The sequence below is a fragment of the Lepisma saccharinum genome, chromosome 2 (genome assembly GCF_977018435.1).
Source record: "Lepisma saccharinum chromosome 2, izLepSacc3.1, whole genome shotgun sequence".
Taxonomy (NCBI): Eukaryota; Metazoa; Arthropoda; class Insecta; order Zygentoma; family Lepismatidae; genus Lepisma; species Lepisma saccharinum.
The window spans coordinates 40,014,603-40,039,088 of record NC_139230.1 but is presented as its reverse complement, the minus strand read 5'-3'; the positions used below and the strand labels follow the sequence as shown (position 1 = coordinate 40,039,088).

The 24,486-nt window shown below is 36.5% G+C and overlaps 1 protein-coding gene across 3 annotated transcripts in view; it reads left to right on the top strand.

The window, feature by feature from the left end:
* Nucleotides 1-24,486, top strand: part of LOC145984411 (DEP domain-containing protein 1A-like) — a 64,142-nt gene that overhangs the window by 8,617 nt on the left and 31,039 nt on the right. For 2 of the 3 annotated variants that reach the window (XM_083118074.1, XM_083118072.1), the window contains exons 4-8: nt 7,261-7,439; nt 11,428-12,900; nt 17,564-17,734; nt 23,615-23,785; nt 24,261-24,430. In XM_083118074.1, coding sequence (XP_082974200.1) covers nt 7,261-7,439; nt 11,428-12,900; nt 17,564-17,734; nt 23,615-23,785; nt 24,261-24,430 — 2,164 coding nt within the window. The remainder of the gene's footprint in view (nt 1-7,260; nt 7,440-11,427; nt 12,901-17,563; nt 17,735-23,614; nt 23,786-24,260; nt 24,431-24,486) is intronic. The other variant, XM_083118073.1, reaches the window with a different exon arrangement.

Sequence of the window (24,486 nt, the reverse complement as noted above, 5' to 3'; positions counted from 1 at the left end):
ATATTCCTTGCCGCATTGGCAAACTATTCCATATTCCCCTTCATCCCTCCCTCATTTATTTCTTCCTCTTTTCCATCTTTCTTATACCCGGTGAAATTCTTTTCTAAAGTTTTTGGAGCTCGAATCCCACATTTTACATCAGTTGTTTTTTTTTTTAGATAAAACCCGATTAAGCCTGGACAAAACTGGGTTTTATTTGATTTTTTCATGTTATGTTTATAAATATATATATTTTAAAAATGAAATACATTTTTCCTTGATAGTAATATATTGGAACATTCAATTTGTATTGTTTTAGTTCACTGAATCAAAAACTATTTAATATTTTCTGTTAACATATGTAGTTAAGAATTGACAATCAAGGTCTCACACCTTGAAATTATTAAACTAAAAGCATACATAACCCGTGTCGCAAACCATTGGCCCAGGCCTACCTACCGACTGCAAGCCGCAATTCCATCTGATCCTACTCTGAGGTGGGAGATCATACAACCAATTAGGGAGTGATGTGTGGTCAGCACGACAAACCCCCAGTCGTCGTCGTAGGTTTTCATGACTGGGTTACGCTACTAATTCGTAGCTCCCTAATTTAGTCATGATGGTGAGTGTTTACCAGTCTCGTACACAGGCCGAAATCTCAGGAGAAAACCTGTTACATTTCCCAAAAGGGGACTCAAACCAACACACACGTCCCATAGCCGGAGCCCAAAGCATGACCGCACAGCCACAATGCGGGACAAATGATTAAATTATCTAAAATACTATGTTCTGAAAAATTTGACCAACAGTTTGATTCTACTCTTGCTGGATGGCGTAACAGTTAATAGATCTGTGATCAGCTCCGAGGGCTGCGCATTGCAATACTAATGCTTGATAGCTATGGTGGTTTAGTCAACCTCTGTGGCAGAGGGGTTAGCACAGCATGCTGCAATGCCAGGGGTCCCAGTTTCGAATCCTAGTTCAGAGAAAATACAGAAAATAGAGAGAAAAGGGGGGGGATACTACTGCTTAGGGGTATTACTTTTATTACGTAAAAAACAGTAGACAGGCTAGCTGACTGCCATGCAGAAGACCCAGGTTCGAATCTGGGGGTGGGTGATCTAAGGTCGGAATTTTTCCGGTCTTGTCCCTGCATAAACCACATGTGAAACTCACCCAGCCTCAAATCAATGTGTTCTGGGGAGTAAAGGCAGCTGGAGTTTGGTTGTGATCACATCACCTTTAAAATTGCCAAGGTCAAGAATATGTTGTGCCCTACCCCCATATCTCCTGAATGTACTAAGAAAGTGAACGGATCAAGAGAATTCAATTTTATTTTTCGCGTAGCTTTCTTTTCCTTCCTCGATAAAAATAAAATTGATCGGTTAAAAACTTGCCTCAGAGCATTTATAAATTCAATGGAATATGGTTTGATTGATTGAGTTGGTGTTTTTAAGTCCACTTTATGCACAGAAAGGCTAATTGGGACTGGAGCTTCAGTTAAAAGTGGCATCCAAACTACTATGTGCCTCCACTGGTATCGAACCCAGGACCTTTTGATTAAAAGGCGACGATGCTACCACTGCACCATCGGAGATGCCCTCAGTGGTATATGGATTTAATAAATGTTGCAATTTTTCACGTCTACGGAGAAAAATTCACGAAGAATTCATGCATAATTCCCAGAATTCAAGGAATTCCCGGTGAGTAGCCACCCTGGATATGAATGGGCAACTTTACGTTTACCTACTAGTATATAACATACGGTAGCTGCACACACACTTTTAAATCTGCTTCAATACAGTTTGTTCACAGTTGTGTTTTCCCATTATTTTTGTGGGTGTTTCAAGTTTAAATATCTCCTACATGTATTAACCATGCCAAAATTATAAGGCTGACATATGTAATTGTGTTGATTGATTTCATCCAAATGGAATACTGTATCCATCCTCCAAAATATCTGGTTGCTATGAAACTAACAGTTCCCATGGACAAAACATTAGTAGCCCCCATTTGGTTCCCAACATATATATGCACTATATTGTTAAAAAAATTATTTGTCAAGCCATAGCTTAAGAAATGCCTTAAAATATTTAAGTATTTTTTCTTAATGTCCAAAAATGTAGTTTTATGCAGATATTTGAAAGTGGCATCAGAATTTGGAGCTACCGCAGAATTTAAAAAATCAATTTTTCACCTACAATCATGAAATGCTTTCAACAAATGCAAATGCAAAATAAAATCATTCCCTGGGTGTATCTATTTGCGACATGAATTTCATCTTAAAAACTAAAATTGCTAAAGATATTGTGGTCTCAAAATTGGTGACCCTTCCGAAACCACACACTATATTACAGTTTTTTTTTTATTAAAAACTTCAAGCTCAAGTAATGTCCTAATGTAGCTGAGACTTGGTTTTCTTAATCTACGAAAATCTAATCTCAAATATTTGCATAACTTAAAGCTCTCGCAAGGCATGTAAATCAGTCTGTCATCCACCATATTTAAACATGGAGACAAATTTTTCTCAAATACAATATGACACCAATCCTTAAAGTTATCTTGTAACTCTAAAAATTTCAACTCAAAAGGTTTACACTTATGGCAAAATGTATGTTTGTGATCTTATCACCACTCCTTTCCTAAACTATGAAATATAATATTAAAAGTAAAACTGCAAAATTGCGGACCGACGGATTATCTACAATGACTGAGTTTAGTTACTTATTCTCTGAAAATGCATTGTAGACAATTTTGGGGAAAAAGAGAGCATGGTATACAGCAGGGGTTTCCAACTGGCGGCCCGCGGGCCACATGCGGCCCCCGTTGTCTTTTTCTGTGGCCCGCGAAGCCAGTTTGCAAAATACATTAATTTTATTTATTTTTATTAAAATACGTTCTTTTTTTACTGAAGGAACGGATGCTCTGTGAAGAAAGACAATATCACAGGTAGAATTGATTTTGCAGTCAATAATGATAATCAGAAGAATCTAAAGTGACGTAACTTTCTCTTCACACCATGCATTCCATCCCTTCGCTATGTGGAATGAACTCGCCTGCTTCCCCGAAGGCTTCACTCTTTGTGTTCAGAAACAAACTGCAGAGAGGCGCTATAGAGATCTGTTTTACTACGCAGGAAGTACGAAGAGATTTCCAGTGTTCCAACTCGGATTGCACTGTGACTGATTGTTAAAGTTTGTGCAAATATCGAAATGAGCAATATCTACAAAAATGTAAGATTGAAAATGAAAATAGCTTCTCTCCAAACTTGAATTGTGTGATTTGCAAGGCTGTGTGTTCCTTCAAACTAGGCAAGAAAAGGGGCCAGAGTTTTTCAAATACCTTTCAAAAGAACGCTTTCCAAACCTTCGTAGTTTTGGGCAAAGAATGACATCGATGTTCGGCAGCACATACACGTGTGAAAGTGTTTTTTCTTCAATGAAGTTCATCAAGAACCGCTACAGAAGCCGACTGGCAGATTCTTCACTGCTTCACCTTCTGAGACTTTCAAATACAACTTTAATAAAAGAAGGAGATCGGCCTCAATTTTCACATTGAACACTTACTATGAAGGATTCTTATTTGTATGGTGTGTCTTTAATTTCTTTCAATTCATCAATAAGTATTGGGTTTTTGTGAAATAAATTGTAATTATACAATTTTGATTTGTAATTCCATTGTTTTATTGCCTCATTTTAGAAATTTAGGTCATGCGAAAGTAGCCTACTACATTTTCAGTTCAGTACTTATAATTTTTGTAATTTTTAATCCCCACCCCCCACCCCAAAAAAATGCGGCCCGCCTATCAACTGCTGGATATAATTTTGGCCCTCGGACCTTTTGAAGTTGGAAACCACTGGTATACAGCATGCGTGCAACATGAGGAAAATCAGTTTTTCATTCACCTTCTTGAAACACATTGTTCAATTCACTCACATGTCACATTGCAGTCTGTCAAACTTTCTAGCTGCAGAAACATGTTATCATGGTCACTAAATAAATGACTTGTCTATCTTTGCCCATCCACCCCACCCATGCTCCTCCTAAATCGTGCATTATGTTTCGATAACTTTATTGTGAATTTACAGTGCAAGTAATGTCACAATGCTCCTGAAAGTTTTATGCACAAAGCTTGAAATTGTAGTCTGTAAAAAGGTTTGAAAATGTCAAACATGGTCAAAATATGAAAGTATGTGTATGCATTGTATTTACTTGAGTACCCCCACATCTTTTATATTTAAGATAGTGGTAGATTATGAGAGTGCTAGACTTCTTGGGCATAGAGCTCCTAACCACAAATAACATTTATCCTACATGGGCAAGCAACCCATTACGTTCAATCAATGCACTGAACTGGAAGGAGGGAGGGGGTCACTGTCTCAGTGGAAGGCATTAGAAAGATAACAGAACATTTGCACACATACTAAATTTTGAGAAATGAAATGAATCATTTCTAAAGTGTTTGGTTTAATGATACCACAATTAACATTATTCTACTTTCACGACATTTCAATAACATGTACTCAATTCTACTTTGTAATGTTTTATACATGGAAAATTTATTGTAAAAGTCGATCGTCAGAGGTGAAACTATGTGGCTTGTGCACATAGGGAAGTGACTGATATCTAAATTGCTACCACATTTCAAAATTATAAGCTTTGTTCGTTCAAATGTTTTATCTAAATATTTCAGACCCTTTTGATTTTTGTTTCTTGTATATATGTTCGTATTATTTCTGTTAAAAATCTATTTCTAGCATTATTTGAGAAAAATATCCTGAAAAAACCCACTGTGACTTGTACCACATTAATTATTTTGAGTATTATAAGTTTGGCTAAGCTTTTATTTTACAAGTTTTCTCAAAATGTTGACAATTCTAGAACCTTAATAATAATTTACAACATTATCTGAAAACTGGGCTGGGCCCACCCTGCTGGAAAATATAAAGCAGATGTCCTCTCATGTCAACTGATCTCCTGAAACTGCAGTCAATCAGGTGGGAATTCTGGGTACCCAATAATTCTCCTCAGCATAGCATCAGATTGGTTGTGCTTCTGAGGGTAAAGGACATGACAGAAGCAGTATCTCATTCATGCATGCACAGCCACCCAATAATCCTATCCATACTTTAGAATGATCCCTCTTACCTTCCTTTATTTCTGATGTTTCACAACCACCACTTACTCTATGATTGTAATTCTGGTGTGAGTGTCATCAATAGCCTGTGTACCTTCTGTGGTTATCTGGTTACACTGCAGCATCCATCATCATCTCTCGTTCTAACCTAATAATGCAGCCAGATTTCAAAATATCGCTTTCATTTTGTCTGGTAAGTGCAGTGTTGCCAACAGCACGAGAGAGAATCGGGCTAAATCGCACCAAAAATGGAGCTAAAATTCACATCCAGGGGGCTAGATTTACAAATCTTGGGTGTTTTGGTGCAAAATTTCTGATACTCAAGAACCACAACTAATCAACTGTCAAGATGAGGGGCATACGCTCAACTAAATTAAATTTTCTTACCTTAAATAATTCATTTCCCCCGTAAATTGTGGTGCAGTAAATTACACAAAAGCATTACATATTTTCGGCATATTCCTCCTTCATACACACACACACACACACACACACACACACACACACACACACACACACACACACACACACACACACACACACACACACACACACACACACACACACACACACACACACACACACACACACACACACACACACACACACACACACACACACACACACACACACACACACACACACACACACACACACACACACACACACACACACACACACACACACACACACACACACACACACACACACACACACACACACACACACACACACACACACACACACACACACACACACACACACACACACACACACACACACACACACACACACACACACACACACACACACACACACACACACACACACACACACACACACACACACACACACACACACACACACACACACACACACACACACACACACACACACACACACACACACACACACACACACACACACACACACACACACACACACGGAGGGGGGGGGGGGGGGCACGAACTAGTCTCTGGTCGAGCCTCACTGTTACGAACGATTCGTCGATTCCGCAACGCATTTCTGTGAACTTGCAAGGACCAGATGCAATACAACTGAACGAAGATTCGCATTTTCTGGAATCGACGCTATCCGTAATTCGCCTCGGGCTACACAGGATATCAAAACCAGAAACAAGGGGATAAAGTGAGAATGTGCACTTGATACCTGTTCCCCACGACGAGCTTGCAGGTGCAGAGGAGGGTCGGTTAAGTGAATTCTTCTATGCAGTTTACTTTACTGAAAATACCAAAAAACCTTTCATTACTGAAAGGGCTAGATTTGTAGCAAGATTTCTCTCTGTAGGGCTAAAAAGCCCCTTCGGGCTTTTGCTGAATTTTGGGGCCGAGTACGTACTGAAAAGGGCCAGTTCTGGCCCCAAAAGGGCCAACTTGGCAACACTGGGTAAGTGTTTGTATACACACTATGAAGGGTCGGTGAAAAAAAAAAACAGTTAAGACAATTTTCTGTCATAAGCGAGGTAGTGGAGCAGGGTATGCAAGAAGTTTTGTAAAAATGTTAAATAAAGTAATGTGGCCATTCCCCATCCAGGATGAAGTCTGAAGCATTAATTTTTACATTCATTAATAATTAAAGCAAGTCTAAATCTCTTATTAAGTACAGCTTCAGTTTTCATCTTAACCAGCCTTGTAGTAGAGGTTTTTCATTGAATAAAAATATCTATTTTCTTAATTAAGTAGTGGGCGATTAAATAAATGTTGAGAAAAAGGGAGGGAAATGAAGAAAAAGAAAGAAAATGTCAAGAATTTTAGCTCTGTTATTTTGGTAGACACCCTTTGGAGTCATTTCCTGCCATGTTGATACTGTGTGAGTGAGTGAGAGAGAGAGAGTGAGAGTGAGTGTGAGTGTGTGTGTACACATTAAAGAAAAGAGAGGATTGAAATCCAAGACAGTAATTATGTTAAAAATTTTAAAAAAGCAGTAGCTAATACTGATGAAATACAGTGGAACCTTGTATTTATGTTCTTCATGAGACTAAGATGAAAGAAACTTAAAATGCAGGAAACTGTAAAATCTGGAACACAAAATCAGGATTCTACTGTATTATGTATTTTATATGTTCATGTGTGTCAAATAACTGCATTATATCATTGTAAAGTGAAATTATAATAATCTTGTAGGTTGGAGACTGTGTTAAATGGAATCAGAATTGAGGACCTTTGTAACCCCCACAACATAAATGCACAATGGGTGTCAACCAATTACATCACAGCCAGATACAGAAGAGAAAATGTGTCAAAACATCCACATGAAGACATACCATTGTGGGTTATAGTGGCTATGGAATGCCTTATAAATTGTAAGTCATTATCAACTTTACATGTATGATGGTAATTTCTATTGTCAGTTGTTGAAGTAAACATCAAGTAATATTGCATTCCAATAACTGAGAATTTGGAGATTTATAATTTGGATGCCCAGATCTGGGTTCTGAAATATCTGGGTATTGGATTGGATGTTCTTCCAAATTTCGGATACCCATTTGTCAGTTCCAGATCCTAGTACTCAACTCAGTTTTTGGATCCATATACTATAGAGTTCAAGGTTCCAATCACAGTATTTTTCTATCACCAATGTTCGTCATTTTAGTTTAATTTCTATTCATGTGCATAATTTATTTCACTGCTCTTAAGGAAATGATATTCATTGGTTTTAGACTTGGCCAGATACATGCACAGTGGGTTTTTTTCTGAAAGGAAGAAAGTTTATCTTGGGTAATTTTGAGTTCCAGATCCAGATATCCAATTCTCATCCATAGGATGATTCCGAGATTCAAATCTGGGTACCCACTTTTGGGATCCAGATGCAGGTAACGTGGATCCAAAAATTGTTTGCTATCTGTAGTTTATGTATACTTTCACAAGTATGATCATCTTAGTTTCAAGGTAATTATTGTACCTCACTTGTATCTATTTATCTATATATGATGTGAGGGAAGTGGCACATGAATGATGGAACACACAATTTTCACACTTAATTTCAATGACTTTTTTTTTCTAAAGAATGTTAATGTTTCTTCTGGAGTGTTTATTACTCATCACTTGTAGCATTGGTTGTTCTTAGCACCAGGTCCTAGCAGCAATACAATAAAGGAAGAATAACCTTCAAACTCAAAATTGTTTTGAATATCTGTCACAATATCTGAGCATGTAATTGTTTCAATAAGTATTTTCTTCTTCCCACATGAAAAATAACTAGGGACGTGAAGTTTTTTTTTACCCTAAATTTCGATGCTATTTTTTTTGGCAATTTGGTGGTACTTTTCGTAGTTTAGGCAAAATTCTGTGTTATTAATTTAAAATTGGTGTTATTTTTACATGCGTTTTAACTGTTCCTTCTGTGCTTAAGATTTTCACATTGCTTTAGTTCTGGAAAATTGAGACATATGATAACAAAAATAAATTTAAGGCTTACCTCAAAGCTTAACTTAAGGCTTAATGCCAAATAAGCGCTGCTCACTGAGCAAACTTGAACCTTGCTTGTCACAGGTTTAAACCACAGAATATATAGTTTTTGTGTTTCGAGTATTTGTGATTGACTGCGAGATGCAGTGTAATTGCAGAGGAAGTACAAGTAACAAAAGGTAATACAATTTTCCGCTGTTTGTGATTGTTTAAAAATGAAAGTGTTGTTTATTCCAAATATGAAATGTAGTTTTGGAAAGTTCTGCAAGTGTGAGAAGAAAGAAAATTTTGAATAACATTTCATAAAAAAATGTATGGTTTTGTTCTCATTCATAAGCACCCAGTTGTAGTTTTGAGAAGCATTAATTATAAGAATAGGTTTGCACTACACGAAAACCATTCTCTTATCTTATGTGCAACTATACCTTCACATCGACAATCATGATATTTGGATAATGAGCAAAATGTTGCTCATCGAGCATCGCTCAGATCATGATGCATCCCAGCTAGACTAGAAATGACAGATGTCATAGACCTTAAGGTAGTTCATTTTGAACAGAAGAAGTGTTATCCATAGTTTATATTGCATATTTCACGGTGTTTTTCATGTTTAAGTGCAAAATTCTGAGTTATTCTGAAAAATAGCATAATTGGCATTATTTTGCGAATCTGAAACACTGAAAACTTGCTTCCTTAACCAGCCCAAATATATTTTAAACATTTTATGTTACTTTCCTCAACTTTTCGGTGTTAATGTCATTAAGACGAAAACTTCACATCCCTAATAATAACACACTATAAGGCTACAATTGGTGTTACAACAGCGAAATACTTTGTGGCACCCAGTTGGCAGGAAAAAAATACTTTCACCATGCAGGGAATCGAATCTATGATTTCAGCTTATAAAGCTGATGTTTATCTGACTTGGACACAAGCCATGCTGCAGGAATCATGCTGTTTGAGTAAATTTGTCCATAAGATTTCATCTTTACCTGTCCACTTCCAAATTTATAAGGTCTCTTCTCACTAATTACACTCATTTGAAGGCAATGCTATAACTCTTGTGAGAATTCCATTTGATGCAATTAAGTTGGCATGCCTAATGTCATTGAATGTCTTGTCCCTTTTTCTAAACCCTTTTCAATCACATTTTAGTAAAACCTCAGCTGAGAGTTGTCATTGTTCTCCAGGTGACGAGTTGATGACAAACGTAAATAGTTGAATACTTTGAGTTGACTTTCCCGGTTGAAGTGTAGCTTTCATAATCATATTCTTAATATGAATAATTTGTGTTGCTATATGCAGACCTTTTGAGAAATTATTTTTGAAGAGCTCTTGAAGAGATTAGGAAGTGAAATGGTGAAAAAATTCATGGATTTAAGAAAAGCATTTAACCTTTTGGTACCCGATCATCTCAATCGAGGTGCTTTTAGGTAACCGTCGGGTGCCTGATCGTCTCAATTGAGATGCTTTGTCAAGGTCGTAGTTTTTACGTTATAACTTTGCTATTTTTTTCTAGAATTCCGATTTTCTTTTTTCATATTGTTGTTAACACATGTATTTAACAGAAATGATTGTTGCACGTTTTTTTTTTTCATGAAAATGGCTGGATAAAAGGCAACTTCTTTTTTGCATCTTTTTTCAAGGGAAAAATTTTGCCAACAAAGGTAGGCCGGCTTTGTTGTTCTAAAGCAATGCGTTTCCCTCACCCCTGCAAACTGCATTCAAAGGAAGTTTGTTTATTGGTACCCGAGGTCAAAAGGAATGTTTTCCATGTGGGGTTGGGGAGGGAGAAGAGGGGTTGTTGAAACTGCGTCGTAAGAATGGAAGTTCGAGGCACGCTGAAGAAAAGCCTTTGTTGTTGAGCACAAGTGTTTCACAAGTGGCTACAGAGGTTACCCTGCATTGTCTAAAAATAGAATTTGCATACATTTTATATTGTCTGAATCTGTGATTCATTCCGCGTACAATGGTATATCATTCATCTCTCTAGGGCAATTAGCCTCTGAGCTATTGTCATTTCAATTAACCCTGCATTTCGCTGAAATCCAAAGCTTGAGACAGTGGTGCGCATGCCTTTCATTTCGGGAGTACAACTCTTGTTACATTGGTCATATGATAATGATGCAAATATTTTTCTGTTTCTTACATGGCAGCGATAATTTCTATGTGCATGTTGACCTTTTTGTGTCCTTTTTTTTCGGGGGGCAGGGGGAGGACCCCACTTTTTTTAAAAAAAAATATTTTTTGGGGATTCCCCCCTCCCCCCACCATATATACACTGAATGTGCATAAATTTTATATCATCTGAATCTGTGATTCATTCCGCGTACAACAGTATATCATTCATCTCTCTAGGGCAATTAGCCTCTGAGCTACAGTCATTTCAAGGTAACACTGCATTTTGAAGCTTAAATCAGTGGCATGCTGACCATTCCTTTTTGAGGTACAACTCGCGTTACATTGGTCATACGATAATAATGCAAATATTTTTGTATTCCTTACATGCCAGCGATAATTTCCATGTGCATGTTGACACTTGTCATGTACATTTGTCTTGGAGGGAGGGGGGAAATCCCCATTTTTTTTCGAAATTTTGGAATTTTGGGGGTTCTCCCCTCCCCCCGCCACATATACGCCAAATTTGCATAAATTTTATATAGTCTGAATCTCTGGTTCATTCCGCGTACAACGGTATATCATTCATCTCTCTAGGGCAATTAGCTTCCGATCTACACTCATTTAATTGAAACTGCATTTTGCTCAAAATCGGCTCAGGCCAAAAGGTTCAGTGTATGAAAGAAACATTCTCTGTGCAACTTTCACAATGTGCTCTAAAATGTTTATTTTATAGTTCTAATGAATTTTTAAAATTTTTTGCAGGGCCGCAAAATGAACAATTTGGTGTTATGTACCCAGGGTTTGAGCATGATGTATTCAAAGTACTTGAAGGATATTTCAGTAATCTGGATGTTCCATTAATAACATATCCCTTCTATAATGCTTTTCATCAAGCATATTTGTATGCTGAGTATGTCGATGCTGCTTATGCACTAGAAGCATTGGATCAAGATGCTAATGATATGGAGTTTCATTTACCACCATGTAAATCTGTTGAAGATCTTATGCTTGATATGACTTCTCATGTAATAGAAGATCTTAAAGCAGTGGATGGGAATGATGAAGATAGGGTTATTCTGAATCATTTGAGTACTGATTATAAATCTCAGTCAAGCATTTCTTCCAGTAACAGTAAATTAAGACGGAGAACTTCTCTTAAGAGTGTGTTGACTCTGTATGAAACTTGCACTGATGGTAGTCCAAATTTGGAATCAGATTCTCAAACAGAACATGTAATTCAGATGACAGAAGATCTTCCACCAAATACTTGTTTTGAAACTGCTTTCACATCTGAAACTCCGGTGACACGGGTTATACCTCAAAGATCATATGACACCCTCCATTTCTCTAAACGATACAAAAATAAACACTTAGGTGTTGAGCGATCTATCAGGCAGCAGATGTGTCTGGACTCTGATGAGATGAATATGTATTCCACTAATTTGGAAAGGGTTGTACATGAAGACAGTAAAAGTAATATGTTGAAAATTGATGGAAGTCATGAAAAATATGTTACTTTTTGTAAAGAGTCTCTTAGAAGAAATTCCAGTGCTCCTACATTAATAGACCTTCCTCAGTTTAATGCACATAACCAGCAGATTCACAAGCAAAAAAAGCATACATCTAAGAATACTGAATCTAACGATGAGTTCAACTTCAGAAAACAGTCTGTAGGAACGTACAGTAATTTTTCAAAAGGAAGAAACCGAAACTCCATGGCAGTTTGTGAAAACTTTTCACAGTTAAAAGAAAACTGCAATCCTAATTTACCATTTTCCACTTCCACTGGAAAAACTGTCAGTAGCTCAAAGCTCGATAACAGTGCTTCAAGACATCGGTCATTCAGGAGGTCAAACAAGAAAGAACCCAAGACTGGATCAGGGAGATGTGCAACATTAAAACATTTGAGAAGTAAATCAGGTGGTTATGTTAATCCAGCTCTGTCCAACTCGTTTGACGATTTCAAAAACAATAGCAGTATTGAAGAACTTGTAGACCTGGAGCTTGATTATGGTAGTGCTCTCAAGACGTTGCAAAACTTAATGAAGTTGAGCTTAAAGAAAGATTCTCCTGTGGCACCAAAATCTCTGAATGCATCCGATAGTCAGAGCAGGTGTAGTGTTTCCAGTATTAGTTCCTACTACACAGCAGTATCTTCAGACTATTCTTCAAATGCAAGTGGTAACGACAGTGACAGACACTCCATAACATCATGTCCAGGAGAGGAACTGTTTGGTAAGTCAATTAGTTAGTAATATTTTCATGCTAGTTCATCCTTTCTATAAGCAGTGGAACCTCGATTTTACGTTTTTCAGGGGACAAAGCTGAAAAAAACTTAAAATGTAGGAAAATGTAAAATCGAGGAAAATTTTATAACATTTTGCTATGTTGGGACCATCATGGTTGAATGTATAAGGTGGGAAAATGTAAAACCCGGGAACATAAAATCGCGGTTCCACTGTATTCACATTCTTGATCTTTTTTCCCGTTGTGTTACATCTCACTATTTTTTTTTATATATGTGTAATTACAGTGTGTTTCAAAAGTTACGCAACCCTAACTTTGAGCATGATTATAACATGGAAATTGTGATTGATATTGATACCAGGTTTTGCACATTATAAAGCCTCATCCATCAAGATATTTTTAAGTATTCTTGATGGACAATTTATTCCATACAATTAATTCTATAAATTAATTAGTGGCACAAGTCAGAGTAAATTTTTTGCAGAATGGCAATTTCAGGCAAGAGAAAGGGACAAGGATTTATGATTTAACATGTGATTATATGATCAGTACTTGGACACATGTTGCCTGCATTTGTGAATAAAATTCTGGACTGCTAGTTTTGCTAAGATTATGTGCCACTAAGTGTCACTTTTTGACTTCACCCATGAAATTGCTATTCTTAAATTCATGAACTTTGTTGGCAACATATCATAGACTAGCATGGTGCCAATCACAAAATTTCAAATGAATACCCTGCAATAATTCCTGTAACTAGTTTTAAGAAAAGTGAAGTATGCTAGCTGCAAATATCTTACTGTTTGTGTATGGGAGGTCTCCACTATAATTGCATTGGAATCTTGATTTTATGTTTTTGTGGGACTAGTGTGAAAAAGGAACACTTAAAATTTGGAATCCAAGAAAGTTATAATATTTTGCTCCATTGGTACTGTGAAGAAGATTCAATGTATCATGCAGGAAAATGTTCAATCTAGGCACTGACTGTTCTTCACCAAATGATAACTCCTTGGCAGGTTTTGATCATCAAAGGGTTGTTACACAACAGAGTTTAGTTTACGGTATTACATCATCAGTGGATACATCTTGAATTTTTAACAGGTGGTTTAAGCGGTGACCTTCCATGTAGTCACCCAATTGTCAACCTCACTTCCACATAGTACACCCTGGACTGCATTTTGCGACAAATGAGGCTCTGGAGACTGGCCCCATGGCCAATATAATTCTGTGTGTTGTCCTGTGTTTGTCCTTTTGTGTGCTGACTGCCTAACGGCCTCAGCTTTTAACCAGTCAGAATATTTTAATATTTTAGTTACGACATGACATCACAGTTGTTATTTTAGTTATGGTAAGGGGCTGGACCCCATATAAAGTGATGGGTGCATAATAGCCTAAGTGCTGACACAGCCAAAATTTTAAATTCAAATTGAATTTTTAACAGCAGAGAAGATAACACTGAACAAAGATAGTGTTAACCATTTAACCCCAAAGATCCTCTGCTTTCATAATTTTCAGATCTTCATTTTACTTAGAGGCAATTAAAGCTGAGAATTTCTTCAAAATGTATACTTGAAAATAAGAAAATAATCAAAAGAAATGCTATCTCTTCATATAATCAATTTGATGAATGGTGAAAGTAATATTTTCAATTAATTTCTTTGCAAAGTGATCATGAAGTTTCTCTTCAACCTGTGAAATACTAAAGTATATATAATGAGGAGTAGGTTAAGCATTATCCAGAAACACACTAATCTGTTAGCAATTAAAATTATTATATGTATTATGAATGAGACAGATGTATCTGTAAAATTGATGATGATTGAACCAATCCGATATTCCTATAAATGATCATAATTTGATGCAAGACTTCCTACTTTTTATTTTCTAAAATTGATATAAAGGCCGCGGTGGCTCAGTCGGTAATGCGTCTGACTACCATGCTAAAGGTCCCGGGTTCGATCCCCGGCTGGTTCAAATCCGGGAACTTTCTAACGTTGCAAGTGGCCCTGGTGCCCACCCAGCGTCGAATCACATGGGTACCTAGGGGAAACCCTGGGGGGTAAAGGCAGTCAGGGGCGTGATGCTGATCACATCTGCCCCACTCATGACCGGATCAAGAAAGTGTGGGGCATTACCCCCCACACCCCCTATATGCCTTCATGGCATGGTGCTAAGCACAGGGGAGCACTTTACCTTTTTTTTATATAAAGGTATAATTCATGTGCCCTCATTTTGAAAAATAAATGGTAGTAGGCAGTTTGTAAGGCAAAATCCAATATGTATATATCACCTGGTTATATGCATTAATTAACCCATCTGCTTACCATTTAAATGCCCATACTGTGTCTGTGAATTATGATTAAATGCATTTTAGTTTGCAGTATGCATTTCAAAATTGAATATCTTGGACACTGCAAGTCAGATCTGCATGAAACTTTTACCAATTACAGATAATGGTGTCTACGTAACACAAATATATGAACTATATCGATATGAAAACAAGAAACTTACCTAATATTTATGCTTTGTATGGTACACCTTGAAGCACTCTGGCATATGGAATGCCACCTTGCACTGTCTTCAAGGGTTTGTTTTTACTGGATTGGGTGGGGAGGGGGGATCTGTCTTGGAAAATGTCCCCAGTTGGCACATTGCAGTCTCAAGGGTGTATCCACAGAAGGGCATCCTCTTGTTGCATACTCTAGTAACACAAGTTCAGAAGCAATTGCTCCACTACGAACAATCTAAACTCATTGAATTTGAGTCACTTTACTGTAGACTTTACCTTCTTGTACATCACATATGAATTGAAGAAAGCTAGATTCAACAAATAAAAAAATATATTTTTATATGCTTTAAGATACAGACTCATGATGGGAAATGAAGCTAACTGTTGGTCCATTTTGTCAACCCCACCCATTCCCTTTTTATATTCTATTACTGTTCTGGGCTTTAAAATAGGTTGTCTTGACTTCCTGTTTAATTTTCCGGTGTTTGTCATGTGTACACCATCATGCATAGTAGATAACATGCAAACAAGTTTTCTGTCTATCCATTTGAGAGCTAGCTCGTGGTGACTGTACATAGCTGATGCCTCACCTTGCTTCAATTTCACATCTTTCAGTTCGACGGGCATTTGTTTTCTGGATATTCTGACTGTGCCTAAAACATTGGTGTTGGAATTTAGAAGTTTATTGCACAGTGTTGGGGATGTATACCAATTGTCGATATATAATGTATATCCTTTGTGGAGAACAGAATCCATCAGTTCAAGCGCAACACGCTCATGTTCAGGTACTCTTTTCTGCAGTAACCTTTGCCCCTATATAAATTCTGAATTGGTAACAATATCCACTAGAAGATTTGCATAATTTATAATACTTTATTCCAAACCTTGCTCTTTTAGTGGGGTTGAACTGCACAATGAAAGTCTCCTTCTGCATGACAATATCTTGCTCTCGGTGTACATGTTGTAAAATTTTTTGTATATGTAGTCTAAAGGTTGCCTAATTTATCTTGGGGGTCAATGTCCTCATTGATTACAAAAAGCAGATATCGCATAATGAGAAGAAATCTCATGTAGGGCATAACAGTTGCAAAGAAAGGGAGTTTCTGTTATTTTCCTTGTGCTCCAATAACACTGCAAACTTTCTTTTTTCACTTGTGACTTGAGAACACACAGACAAATACAAGCTTTAATTTCATCGGGAGTTGAGTCAAACCATTTTGTTTCATTACTGTTACCTGACTGAGTTTCTGTGTCTACTTGAGTTTCTATTTTGCTTTCTGCATAAGAATTTGTCTCATTGGAAATATTTTCCCAGAAATCATGTTTTAGAAATTTGGTGAAAACCTCACAAGCTGTAGGACTAACCCCTAATGATCATATAACACTACTATCAAACCCAGGAGTACCTGAAAATGCAATTTTCGTAGGTAAATCATTCAGGGAACATGAACTCCACTTCCACGATTCTTCCTTGCTCTTCTTAGCAACAGGTGATCCGCCTCCATTACAAGCAACACTTTCACAACTTTCATTGCCACTTTCACTGCCTAAACTTTCACTCTCGATAGCACTAGAAGATCCACCATCATCACTTTCACTAACTAATTCTAAATTATCTTCATCATTGCTCTCCAAAAGCAGGTTTTTGATAACTTGATCATCCACAAGCCCGTTGCGCGACGTTTTCAACAATGGACAATCAACCTTTTGTTTATATGAGAAACCAAGCACTCCTGTAGTATGAAAAACTTAGCAATACGTTCAACAAGAAGTCTAGCATAACGTAACTGTCAGCTTCTGCCATCTGTGGACAAAAAGAAGAACTACAAGGACAAATATAGCAGGCTGCAGATTCGACGACTAGATAAGTTAAGCATATATCTTGTAAGACCGTCGATCCAACGACTATATAAGGATCTTCATGGAACATTCGTACTTTTACATTGAATCAGTTCTTGGTATCAGCAAATTTTATGTCTGTACCTGATTGATATTGGCACAAATTTCATGTCTTGGTACTTTTAATTTTGAGCATGAAGTTTGAATGGAGTAAAGTTAAATTCCAATGCTGAGTTCTTGTTAATATATTTACGATGTGTTAGTCTGGAATTTACACATTGTTATTTTTTTTTCCAAATGTTTCAGATCATGATCAAGTGGAGAAAAAGAGAAGCCCAATGCAATATTTGCTCAAGAAATGTGAATTACAGAGGAAACAACGTGCTCAACAAGAACTTCAGTCCAAAATAGCTTCAAGTTCACTTAAGGAACATAAACGAAAAGAACATGTAGGAAGTCGCTCTTCCATATATTCAGGTATGTTTATTCATGCAATATATAATTTGTTGAAAGGCTTTCCTCTAATAATTTTCTTATTTGAATCTTGAAGCAGCAGATGCATAACCAACATCACATGCTTACAATGATGAGAAAAAAGGTGATAATTGAAGCCTGTTAATATGCTATTAACATTGATCCTTTTAACAGCAGCTAAAATGTTGATTGACGTGGAAGGAAAAGATATAACTTATCTCATGACCAGGCTTTATATTGGAAAGAAACAGACTGCACAGTGTGCGCAACGAAATGGACAAATCAATGTTAAATTAACCAAGTTTTCAAGTCGTTTATAAAACACACACTAGAAAAAATAGGCCTAGAAGTGGGAAAGTTGCCACTTCAGTACTAAGATAGAACAACTATTCATTGTAAAACATTAAGGGACATTCTACAAACTGTTGAACATTGAATTTTGAACATTTGAAAATACATGCTCTTCTTCATTTGTTACAAATTTAGTGTTGGGAAAATCTGAAATGCTTGCAAACACACTATTATTATACATTATACTATTATACATATATGTAGGAATGGTCAAAGCATCATACACCCTACCATGAGTGTGATAGTACAAAGAGAATATATTTTGAAACTTTAAACTATTTGGGTCTACAAACAATGATATGCAATTGGAAATATCTGTAACTAACCACAAGAAAAAGAAAGCATTCTAGTTATATCCTGATTCTTAGGAAAAGAATATCCAGAAAGCACCAACTAGACAGATGCTTACATTTAGACATAGATTCAAAGAAGCATTAACAAAAATAAGCTGGCCCCCGTGGCAGACTGGTTAGCACATCCCGCTACGATGCCAGAAGTCCGAGGTTCGAATCCTGGTCTGGGCATGGATGTTCATTTGTGTCCATTCATCAATTTCATCATATTATCACTCATCCTGATCTTTGCAAATTAGCCAAAAGTGGCACAAAAGGCAAAGTAAAATAACTCAATCAATCAGTACTACTAAACATGAACCTAGTGACTTTACATTTTTCAAATCGTTTTATAATGTCATATCACAGACACACACACATTTTGTTGCAATTTCCAGGGGGGGGGGGGGGGAGGAGTGTTTTTTTTTTTTTTTTTAGATATGCAAATTTGTATATGTTACCAGTGTTTTCTACTATTTCCTTCCAGCTCCAAGTGTATTTTGATGTAATTTAGAAACCAGTATATTTGCATTCTAAGAAAACCCAAACCCATTCAATGAGAAAATTTGACAAATATCAATTACGTGTTCAACTCAATGTTGGCTTGTGGCGAGAAATCTGATCTACGTACCTCCAATGACTAAGCTTATCAGATATGGGTGTGGAAAGACTTTGGTGGCCACCTAACTCACCAGATCTAAACCCAATTGAAAATTTATGGTCCATTGTGTCGAAAAAGCTTACACAACATTGTTATGAAACAAGGAATGAACTAATTGCGAAGATTGTTCAAGTTTTTACCATGAAATAGCACCAGATATGTGCCATAAACTTGTGCATTCCATGCCAAGAAGAATCGTCGCTGTTAAAGCATACAAAGGAGGACACACAAAGTATTAATTAAGTTACTTATGGACCTAAACGATTGTCATTATGTGTTCTCAATAACTATATGGAAGATTATGTTCATTTTTCTTCATATCGCATGTGTTTCTGTAATAATAAAAATAAAATTCACACATCTAGTGATGTGTTCTGAAAAAAAAACTTCTGTGGGGATATTTTTAGGTACACAGTACTTCATTTTGGAAAGTTCTAAATTTCATAATTAATCAGCTGAAACTTGACTTGCAGACTGAAAATGGATACACAGAATAAACTTATTTGCTGCAATATTTCGAGTGGCTAATTTATTCTGTATATCCATTTACAATGTTTTTAAATAGTCTACAAGTATTTGGTAACACAAATGGATCATTATGATTTATGGATTGAAACTTTAGTAATTATTTTAACAAAGTGAAAGGCTTGTATGAGACCAAAAAGTGAATAATTATTACCTAAATGGCTGTAATTGAGTGCAATTCCTTGTGACTAAATTTTAAATGGTTTACAGTTTAATAATTGGTTGGTTTTCAAAATGTTCTTCATTTTAATGAAACTAAAGTAAGGAACAAATTAGGCTGAATTTAATGTAAATTAATTAATTTCTTGTAAACAATCATTGGGGGAGCCAATTCCCCTGCAGCATTTCCTGTAATTAGAGCTGTTACATTTTCCTTCTCGTCATTGCCAGCTTCTTGGTGCACAACCTTTGTTCCTTGCTGGGCAAGAACTTTGCCTCCTTTAGGATTCAGAAAGAAGGCAGTTTCATCACAATTGAACACTTTCTGTGGATCATCAAAGACAGATACTGTTCACCTCTCCTCAAAGTACATGTACACTTCACCAAACCACTTTTTTATATTTTCTTCATTGACTGATCTTCTGCTCACAATCAAGTTTTGTGACATTCTTTCACTAATTTGTGGATATCTTTTCATAAATCCTTCATACCACCTTCTTGATGGAAATACATCACTGACTTCTACTTTTAATTCCACTGTCAATTTTCTAACCGAAGTTAGAAATGTCTTTTTCGAGACTGGTAAACCTTGTTTTCCCAGCATTATTACCCAGTCAACTAAAATATTTTCTTGTTCTGTGGATAATTTTGTGCTACGGCCCATTTTCATGTTTACATCATTTGCTTTGTATTTGTCCATTAATGTAATTCTTGGGATGTTAAACCTTTTGGAAGCAGCATTAAAACTCATCCCATCGGTCAACGCTTTCATAGCATCTTCTACATTTTCTTGTGAGTACTTCTGATATTTCTTTGGCCCCATGACTCTGGAAAATAAATAAACACTTTATAAAACATTTCAGTTGAGTTAATTATACATAGATTTTTTACTTTGGAAATTAGTAAATAAGCAAGCTTTTTCTCTTCTTACCCATTGTGAGGATCACTAAAAACTGATTTTAATCCGAGAATAAATTAAAATTAAGCTAACTTTTATTCTCATCTTTGCAATTTTGCAACATTTCCCAGAAAATCGTAGAACAAGGATAGTCGTGTACTGTATGAGGCCAAACTTGCATCATTCGGCAATTTAATTGCACGGAATTTTAGTTCAGTGTAATATTTATCATTAATCAGGCCAATTTTGCAACATTTTTCACAAAATCATAGAACAAGGATAATTGTGTACTGTATGAGGGCAGGTTTGCATCATTCGGCAATTTAATTTGCACAGAATTTTTGGTCATTGTAATATTTATCATTAATCAGACCAATTTTCCAACATTTTCCACAGAATCGTTAAGAACATTAAAAAATCGTACATAAGACAAAATTTTCATCTTTCGGCGATTTAATTTGCATTTTATTTTAGTTCAGTTTATCGCATTAAGCCAATATAAACACGTAATTATAACAGGTGACATTTTTTGGTATTATTATTGCAATTTCGTTAAGTTCGGGTCCCTCATATTTAGTGACGCAGGAAGATAGCGTGATTTCATGAAAATAGCAATGACAGAAGAGAGAAATAGTATGGAAAAAAGCCCAGAAATGACATTTCAGGGAATGTCCCAAAATTCGACATGCACGGCACCAAACTTTGACACCCCCCCCCTCCCCCCTGTCGGATTAATGTTGCAATTGCCATAAGGCAATGAAACTGCTAGTTATGAATGGTAATCAACATGCCTTTCAGTGCATATCGAAACCCAATGTTGCATATTTTCGAATGAGGTTTGACACTTGTCAAAATTTGGTGAACCACGCATGTTTTATGCTCACATGTTCGACAGCCCCCTTATTTTGTTATGTGAACAACCTTTGTTTGTCGCAACAGACCAGGAAGCTGAGAAAACGGCTCTAAAACAATAATAAAGTATTGTAATTTATTTTGAAACAACACAAAACTAGTAAAAACCTTACTTAGAAAACTTACCTTCTTACGTAATCCACTAAAAAGCAGGTGATTTTTCGCAGTTAGCAAATACTGCCATCACAATTTCTCCCGTGCTGCTGCTATGACTCATTTGGTGCAACCGCCCTTTTCAAATACCCTGTCAAACTTAGGCTCATTGTCGCTTGTTCCTTCGTGTTTATTCCGTTCACGCTTGTTCCGTTTTGCTCTTATTCCTTTCGCATTTAATCCTGTATTATGTTTCGCGATTGTGCTCTTTCATGCTTAGTCTGTTTCACGCTTAATCCCTTTCGCAGTTATTCCACCGCCCCAAAGCTGTTGCTATGCTGATCAAGAGTGAATGATGACATACCTATTCAATGAGTCACCTATTGCTATGTGAACCAAGAGGAAAATATCCTCTTGTGTAAACAATAAGTCTCCAACCCATGCCACCACCCTCCATTGTATTTAGTATCCCAAAGCTTTCACTCTTTAACCACCTTATTTATTCTGTAATAGTAGAAAGCGAGATCAAAATTACGTTATGGATTTGCAGTGCTCAGTAAGTTATTTTCTATTATTTCTCACTGCTGATATGCATCCCATGTGACGGAAGGTGCTAGCTCGAATTCCGCCAGAGTTGCACTGCTTTTCTTGTGTCGTAGAACATTACATTACAAAGTGAAAAATTGTGTGAAATGGCCTTGAAACTTGTATACGTGGTTTTGCTCATTCCTTCGTTACTTTTCCTAAAAGATCTTCAAAATATATACTCTTTCTTTCCGTGACTAATGTAACATTTATACGAGGCACATTCAGTACCTTCCAAATAGCAGTTAGCAGCACAAGATTTCTTCCATTAAGGAATTTACACACTCCATGTATGTCATATTATTTGGCCAGTAATACATTTTAATTTTTATTATCTTTTTCCTTATGTTTTCCTTCATCCAAAGAACCATAAAAATCAGAACATTCCTTCATTTTGTGATGAACTTATTTCAACCACATTTCACATTAGTGTTGTTATCTTGAATTGAATACTGTTTTCATATTCAGAAACTGCAGGATCTAAGCTTTACAACGATATATAACATGATAGGGTTCTGTAAACATGATAAATCAATGCAAGTGTCCCAAAATCATGGAATGACCCTGTACGGTTTCATGTTGGCTGTCTGAATTATTCCGTGCATAATACACACCACAGTTTTTGGGGGAAAAAATTTTGGAAAAAAGTGCACATTATACATGAGTAAATACTGTATTTCACACTTGTAGAAAAGCAAATCTTTAATAATTACGAGAAAGTTCCATACATGATTAGTACAAATATTAGAATTTCGATTTTGTATTCTGATATAAAGTATCAAATGTTTTGTAATAAAACTTAAAGATACATTTAACTCCTTATTAATACATGTAACTATGGCACTATCATGTTGACAAAACCACAGTACATGAATTTAAAAAAGGTAAAGTGCTCCCCTGTGCTTAGCACAACGCCATGAAGGCGTATAGGGGGTGTGGGGGTAACGCCCCACACTTTCTTGATCCGGTCGTGAGTGGGGGTGATGTGATCAGCATCACGCCCCTGACCCCCTTTACCCCCCAGGGTTTCCCCCAGGTACCCATGTTATTCGACGCTGGGTGGGTGCCGGGGCCGCTTCCATCGTTAGGAAAGTTCCCGGATTTGAACCGGCCGGGGATCGAACCCGGGACCTTGAGCATGGTAGTCAGACGCGTTACCGACTGAGCCACCGCGGCCACCTCACAGTACATGAATTTGGCCTTTCTATTCTCTTTTTTGGCTCATTAACATTATAATAGATTTTTCTTATCACATAGGTGCTACAACTGCTATTGTTCACTGCTCTCATGCCAAAACATGTTTTTCGTCATTTTTTTTCTGATTCCATCAACTGTGTAAAAAAATAATAACAATGTGCTGTTTTAAGGTTCTGATAAAATGGAGAGCAAGATAAATCCCATGGATTGCTTGCATAACAAACTTGAGTCTGAAGGACAACAATTCACCAAAGGAGAATTGTATTGTGGGACAGTTTCATCAAGTAATTTTGAACAAGTGCACCAGAAATCAGAAGACAACTATTTTACCCCATTTTCAGGTATGCCATGTAAAACTGAAAATCAGTATTTTTAAATGTGTTTTGCATGGTGCACTAACCCCACTGTTAACTAGCTTTTTAACTTCTAACTGTTCGCTTATATTCTAATGTTGTAACTTAATCTTCATGAACATTTTTCTTGTTTCCTTTCTTTAACCAGATGAATATCATTTCATTACAGAATTTTATCAAGAAAATTGGTATCAAACTAACTATTACTAGAAATATACAGTGGAACCTTTAATTTATGTTTTTCAGGGGACCAAGGGGGATAACTTAAAATGTGGGAAAATGTAAAATCTGGCACAATTTTATAACATTTTGCTCTATTGAAACTATGAATAATACAGGGAAATGTATCTAATTACATTTTTAAAAAAATCTTAATTCTCAGAATTAAAGCATGTGGCCCTCCGTTTTACTTGGAGGATGAATAAATAGTAGCTTAGGCATTTTTTTTTTATTTCTTCCTTAGGAATGAGGACTGTTCAGGGAAAAGACCTTGCTGTAGAGGCTTTTCAGCTACTTTGCCTTCTCTTGCCTCCACAAAATAGGTGGAAATTACTACTGCTTCTGCGGTTTTTTGATAAAGTACAGCTCAACAAGCATCTGGTTTTGGATTCAAACACATCAACCAGAGATGTTGTAAGTATTACAATAAAGTAGAGTTGGAAGTGGTCGGAAAAAAACCTGCTTTTTCG